Here is a 7,684-nt window from a genome sequence, read left to right as displayed (position 1 = left end):
GGGGGGGGGGGGGTGGCAGGGGGGATGGAGTCATGTGGAACATGAACACCCTCCTCCCACTTCTACAGAACAAAAAATGGCTCTGAGCACTATGGGACTTAACTGCTGTGGTCATCAGTCCCCTAGAACTTAGAACTACTTAAACCTAACTAACCTAAGGACATCACACACATCCATGCCGGAGGCAGGATTCGAACCTGCGACCGTAGTGGTCGCGTGGTTCCAGACTGTAGCACCTAGAACCGCTCGGCCACTCCGACCGGCTTCTACAGAACATTTTAATAAAATCATTTATAGTTGGACACACATCAATTTCTAAATCTCTCGTCTTAACTTTCTAAGGATAAACTAGCACCAAAATTTATTATCTTGAAAATGGCAAGGAATTCTAGAAATTACTAACTAGTTGTGTTCAGCACAGGGTACATTTCAATAGCTTGCTTGACACTCTGTCCCCGCCATCTGATCTGTTGGCATCCTGCAGCTACAGGTCAATGGAAGCATCCGTCTGCTTTGACCCATGATTTAAGTGTGTGACGCTATTACGGCGTGGAGTTTATTAGTTGGTTGTGTTTGTAGATGTCATGTTGTTGTGTTTGAAGGTGCCCTCTGGTGGTGTGTGTGTATGTGCTGAATGTAACTTTTGTATTGAGTTTATTTGAGCCTTGGTGTTGGATGTGTGAAGTCGTCGGCAGTGTTTGTTGTTCGGAATGTAAGGTTTTCAGTGATTATCAATTAATTTTTTTTTTTGTTTATGTGTTTGGCATTTTCGTTAGGTGTTATTGGTTTGTGTTTGTGGTGCGGTAAGATGTTTAATTTATTGTGTGGCTTCTGTTGTTAGGTATGGATAGGGCGATGAAATATAACAGTGCTATGTTGTGGTCGGAGATGGGGGAGGAGTTACTTGGGCTAATCGCTGAGATTGTAAAGTGTAATATTTGTCGCGAGAACGTGAGGTTGACCAAGAGTTCCTTCATCTCGGGTACATGTGGCAGCGTCAGCATGCACCCCTGTGTGTGTGTGTGTGTGTGTGTGTGTGTGTGTGTGTGTGTGTGTGTGTGTGTTTGGCATGGCCAACCTACTCTTCAGCACCTGAATTTCTTGGTGGTAAATAATCGTTTTTCTGGGTCTAGTTTACTCGAGTTGTAATGTCTTGTGTATTTATTGTGCATTGAATGTGTTTTAATTAATAAATTTTTGGGGTGTTGTGGTTTTGGTTTTCATTTCGTAGTTGTAGGCGTTGTCGTTTTGGTATCAATAGTTATGGTTGACCTATATAGGTCAAGGGAAATGACCAATTCCAGTTTTCGTAGTGTTAGTTGTAGGTATTGGTGTTTCGGTACCGTCAGCTGTGGTTCAGCTATATAGGTCAAGGGAAATGTCCATTTCCCATTTTCGTAGATTTTGCTGTAGGTTTTGGTGTTTTTGTAATGTCAGCTGTGGTTGACCTTTATAGGTCAAGGGAAGTGTCCGATTCCTGTAGATATTTTTTTTTAAATATTTTTGTTTTGTTTTAATTTTGTGTGTTTTAGGATTGTGGTGTGTTATTTTACTCTTATATTTAGCTTGTCCCCACCCATACGTCCCCAATTTCCCGCGGTTGTCCCGTTAGATTGATTGTATTTTTGGAAGGAGATGCTATTGTCTTATGTATATGTATTTTCGTGTTTGCTGCCGTGTGTATGTAGTGACATCATAGGCGCCATATTCGAGACGCTTAGAATAGCCATTTTCGCCACACTGATGACGTCATGGGTAACAAGCAGATGGGTGGAATCGGAAACTTCCGTAATACGTTTGCGGATCTGTGTTCCCAACCATAGTGTTAATACGTGAAAAACAAAGAGCACACTTTGGTGTTATATCGTGTAAATTACGGCATGCTTAGAGAGTTTATTGCTTTTGCAGTTTGTAAATCAATTGCTTAACAAATGTATTTCTCAAATTTTCGGACAAGTGTTTATCAAATGATGTACCATTATTTCTCTCGATTGGAATTTTTTATAGTTATGCCAAAGCGATATACTTACCACTGGTATAAACAAATTATTATTATTATTATTATTAGTTGATGAACATTTACCGGTATGTGCAGATTCTTGAACATACAGGATTATATTAATTACATCGCGAGGCATTAAAGCAGTCTTCCAGCACAGCGAATGGAACGGCAATTGCTCAACACTTCGTAATAGTTCGCAGAGGATTGTTGTAAATGCAGAAAACTACTTAATTTTTTAGCTGGTCAAAGATAGTTCTAAAATTACATAGCCTACTCTTTCAGAAATTAGCAGATAGTTTAGGTCCGGGCCCTTCCTCTGTAAACAGCCAACATCTCCCAATAAAAGCATTGGAAAACAAATCCCATAGCTGCTAAACATAGCATTTCATTTTCCTTGGCCGACATTTACCAAGTAAAGCGTTCGAAATACTTGTTGATACGTTTCATAAATCTCTCGCGCGTCATAACGTCGACCACAGCAACAGTTTGTGGCAGCAAGCTACCGAGTTTGCGATAGAGGCATCCTATATCGATACTGTGTAAGCCTTGAAGTCGTTTCTCGTATCGGGGTTTCCCCGTAGTCGATCTTGGGTTGCTGCGCATCGTCGCTAGCTTGAAGGTTTCGACAAAAGTCTGCAGAGTACCAACACTGTAATGTGAATCGCGAAATTTCACATGCATGAAATTCTGCAATAAGGTAATAGCCGTTTATTAGTGGCATTGAAAACAATAACTTTCTTTCATGTGGTATATTATGGGTTTGCTGTAGGACAAATAGTTAGTTGCATTGCACGTTTAGATATTAAATTACAGCCAAGTACATTCCAATTCTCTACATGCCGCAGTGTTGCTTAGCCTGTTAGGTACTGACACAATAGATATCTGTTAACTTGTACTTTACCGGTACTGTAACACTGGTCTTATGGTAGTTATAGGTGCGCGCGTTGCGGAATAAGACGTTAGTGAACTGTATGTGAGTAGTGTTACGAGTGAAGTGTTGCACTATGTCTGCCAAAAGCGTCAGTGCTCTTCATTTCGCTGCAGGTAGTGGTGAGTTGGAGAAGCTTGTGCATTTGATTCGAAAAGGTGGAAATATTGATGTCGAAGACGATCGTAAGGTAAGGCCGCTACACGTCGCGATTTTCTGGGGCCATGTTCATATTGTTAAAGAACTTGTCAAATATGGATGCGATGTAAACGCTGGATCGATAGGTGTGACATACCATTCTCAGATAGAATTTAATGTGACACCTTTGCACATCGCGGCCGAGACAAATCATCTCGTAATCATATGTGCACTGATTGATGCGGGAGCTAAAGTTAATAGTGTGACATCTCTAGGTGTGACACCGCTTCACGTAGCTGCTGTCGAAGGCGGAGCGAGTGTAGTCAGTAGACTTCTAAGAGCTGGAGCAGATAAAGATGCTTGTGACGCACAGAAAATTACGCCACTGTTCCTTGCTATTGTATCTGATCAGACAGACAGTGCATTGTTGTTGCTCCGGTCAGGAGCGCAGTTCGATGTCGCAGGTCCACACTGTTTGACGCCACTGCACGTGGCTTGCAGACGTGGAAATGTTTTAGTAGTGACGAATCTGCTAGATAGAGGAGCGAAAATTAATGCAAAGTCTTTCACTGGCGAAACACCGCTGCATGTGTCGGTTATCAGGAATCATATCCTAGTGACACACATCTTGGTAAAACGCGGCGCAGACGTTAACATCAAGACTAAAGACGGTTACACTGCACTACATTTGGCAATAAAATGCGACCGATCGATCAATGTGATTAAACAGCTTATTAAAGATGGGGCGGATGTGAATGTGACGGCGACAGATGGAAGTAGTCCCATGCATTCCGCAGTCGAAAACCGCTCTCCAGATATAGTTCGAGTTCTGCTTCAGGGCAAGCCTGACGTTAATGTGTGTAACAAAAACGGGAGAACGCCTCTGCATACGGCTGCTGTAAACGGCGATTTGGAGATAGTGAAATTACTGGTCACTCACGGAGCACGCGTTAACTGCACCGATGCTAGGAACAGCACCCCACTTCATTTTGCCGCTGCATGTGGACATGTTGCCGTTGTTGAGTTCCTCACGAAGAAAGGGGCAAACGTAAATGCTGCTGACGAAGCCAAGTGGACACCTATACATTTCGTAGCCGAAACTGGCGTTCCACTGACCGACTCCGAAGATAACGACATACGTTCCAGAGTGGACGTAATGAAATCTCTTGTTGCTAGCGGAGCTCTAGTAAATGCTCGAAATGAAAAGGATGAGTTGCCAGTACATATAGCGGTCAAGTCAGGCAATGTTACCATTACAAAACGTCTGCTTGACAGTGGAGCTTACATAGACGTCAACATTCCATTCGGATCCGGTAAGAGCCTATCGCTGAAAGATTATACCATCATGCGGCTCAACTTGCCCCTCATCGTTGTCTTAAACGTAACGGAGAATTTATTTCCTGCTATCAAAGCAGGGAGTTTTGACCGTGTGAAAAGCTGTGTGGACAATGGGGCAGTCCTAAACTGTAGAAGTGTCACGTTTGGAACACCACTTATCCACGCTATCTGTGAAGGACATATTCGTATCGTCAGTTTTCTTCTTGATCATGGAGCTGCTGTAAATATGATTCATGGAAAAACTCTGCTGGCACCATTGCATTACGCAGCAAAATTGGGCTATTACAAAATTGTATGTGCCCTGCTTTCACACGGAGCATCCTATGACATCAAAAGTGAGAGCAAAGAAACTCCCTTGTCTTTTGCTGACAATGGAGCTCATCGTCACACCGTCAAGCTATTGCAGTCTGTTACTGATTTCTTTCAAGCATTCAAGAAAGGTAAAACTGGACACTTGAAAGAATTGCAGTCTTTGAAAGAAAAGAAGAGTATGGAATTTTCAGCAATTACCAACTGCCGCAATGAAGAAGGAGATACCCTGGTGCAAGTAGCAATTAAAAATCAACATAAGGAAATAGCAACTGAAGTTGTCAGATTGCTGAAGAAAAACTAAGACCAATATTTTCACAAAGTTTTGAATTGTTTTGTGTGACATACCCTAGTTGTCAATATAATAAATATTTTCGTGTGTTAATACACATGTTTTCAGAAGTGATTCAAGGTGAATACTTCCAGTACTGTATCGGTGTTAACAGTAGAAAGTCAGGGACTAATTGAAGTTATATGGCTGTATGAAGTGTTTAACATATCGTAATGTTTATTGATTTTTTCATGTGTGTAACAGCAGGACAGAGACATAACTAGTAAACGGCAAATTAAATGGGTACTTGCTACAACAACTTGGTACATCAATGTTATATTTCTTGTAATTTTTTTGTTTTTCAGTGGTAATATATGACTTCAGTACATCAGAGGATTAAATTTTCTACTGAATACTCTCCATTACCATTTTGGATGCGTATCATATTTCCTAAGCATTGCTTATACATTGGCATATTATTATGGGTCACAAATGCTTGCAGCAGCTTTTTGCTAAAGTAAAAAGATTTGTTAAAGTTTCTATAAACTTCTGCTGCCCCTGTTGACATCTACAAACTGAATACAGAATAACAGTACACTTTGCTGCCTCAGCAAGTGAAAGCTTCTTTCTCAAAGCAATATAATGAGCCACAATTACCACCTACAGCTTGTTGTCAGTTAGGGCATTTACGTTAAACTGTGGATGTAATAACATTCCTAACACACACATTTCCTTCTCAGAATTGAGGTATGAAGAAAATATATTTCAGTAGATTTTGTACTACCGTAAGAGCTGCAGTAAGGGCAGTGAGAGCATAGCTATGGAAGATAATTATGTTTACCTTTTTATTGTTATACCACGTCAATTTATTTGCACTTCTTTTTTTTTCAAAGTAGGTCTTGTTTGACCAAAATTGTCAACTTAAACATGTCCTTTCCTAATTCCATCTGGTAGAACATTGAAGACAATAAAGTTCCTTTAATATTATTCTGGTATTTTTGAAATTGGTTCAAGTTTTAGTCACTGCAATATATGTTATGTAATATTATTCAGTTGACTGGTAGTTTTCCCATTTACAGAGTTGATATAATTCAAACCATTATTATGACATTTAATTCATAATTAGTTTTTTATACTGCTGACTGTATTTTTTTATTTATATCTGCATACATTTAGCAAAATGTTTCCCTTGTAATTTATCTACAGGCAGTCATTTAAAAAGTTGTACCCAAAGGAATACAGGATATATTTTCAAGTGTGAACATGTACAACTGAGTTTGCTTGTGTTTTCCGGGTCAACTGATATTGTGCCCATAAAGTAAAATTAATTAGCATTTTTAATAGCATGTTCTCATGTCTTCTCCATCATTAGAGTGTAGACTATTTTTGTATTGGTTGTTTGGTGGTAAAATTAATTAGCATTTTTAATAGTACATTCTCTTCTCTTCTACATCATTAGGGTGTAAATTATTTTTGTACTGGTTGTTTGGCTCTGATTTTTGCACACGGTGTTTGTTGCAGTAATTGTTATTCTTGCCCATATTTTGTTAAACTTTCCTTTTATATTGCATTCCAGGAAAAATTTGTACATTTTATAGAGTTTTGTCCATAGTTCACAGAGACTCAGGTCTGTTAATATTTTGTATTCACTGTTCAGTCAATGTTGATATTTATAACTACATGTAATAAGATGTAAGAAAATCTGATTCATTTATTATTATTATTATTCATTATTATTATTTCTTAGTAGTCACTCATCTTGTGATGCAATACAAATTCTATTTCTTAATATGAAATTGGTGATAGAATCAGGATTTGTACAAACCTTTTTGTAATAAAGCTGAAGGTTCATAATGAAACATTTTTACATACCATGATTAGCTGAAAAATGTCCATAGTCTGTACCATCCTTTGTTCAGTTGATAATTTCACATCCTAATGTTCATTGCAAATACGGCCTTTGTGAGGTGTAGGGTTAATTCATTAACAGAGAAATACAAAGTGCTTCCAGTTTTGCATTAATGAATTAAAATCATCATCATACGCTGCTGTTACAAGAAAGATTTTAAAAGAAAGTGCAAAACTACAACTTTTTAAATGCACTAATATACTGAGAGTCTCCTACAGTCTTGTACAAGGGTTCATACTCATTGACCAGAAACACTATGCTGATGTACTAGATATAGTTCTGATGAAACTGATATTCCTGTACTTCCACTCAAATTTTTTAAATAATTTCCATTGTTCTTGGCTGATTGTTTGTCCTTGGCTGATCACCGCAGAGTACAAACAACAGAGCATCTTGGCATGTTACACAGAACATAAAGTTTTGCTGAGGTAGAAGTAATATCTTTATTATCACACAAGATGTTATATACAAATATTTCATTGAAACTTTGGTGCCTCATCAGTAAATACAGTTGTGTGCCAACATAGTGGTATATAAAAACAACAGATGTTAAAAGACAGTAAGTACAAGCGCACATAAGCATATTACTATATAAAAACTAAATGTGTGTTACATTTCTTCCTCTTTCTTAAATTTTTCCACACTGTTTCTTTTCGAATACATTTTTAGTCTACATATAAAAAGTAACACATGCCTCCATTAAAAAGAGAGCAAACAAAGACAAAGATTATTATGCAGAAAAACAAAGAAAGAAACAAAAAGTTATCTGCTAGCTGTCTTCCTAATTTA

The 7,684-nt window shown here is 38.5% G+C and overlaps 1 protein-coding gene across 1 annotated transcript; it reads left to right on the top strand.

The window, feature by feature from the left end:
- The first annotated feature begins 2,847 nt into the window (after window positions 1-2,847).
- LOC126161325 (ankyrin-3-like) lies at window positions 2,848-6,813 on the top strand. Its single transcript, XM_049917080.1, has one exon. It carries the CDS (start codon window positions 3,007-3,009, stop codon window positions 5,017-5,019), a length of 2,013 nt encoding a protein of 670 aa, XP_049773037.1. The 5' UTR covers window positions 2,848-3,006; the 3' UTR covers window positions 5,020-6,813.
- The last annotated feature ends 871 nt before the right edge of the window (window positions 6,814-7,684 follow it).

This window comes from Schistocerca cancellata, chromosome 2, assembly GCF_023864275.1.
Source record: "Schistocerca cancellata isolate TAMUIC-IGC-003103 chromosome 2, iqSchCanc2.1, whole genome shotgun sequence".
Classification (NCBI taxonomy): domain Eukaryota; kingdom Metazoa; phylum Arthropoda; class Insecta; order Orthoptera; family Acrididae; genus Schistocerca; species Schistocerca cancellata.
Note: the sequence above shows the minus strand (reverse complement) of the source record. Positions and strands in the feature narration are given on the sequence as shown.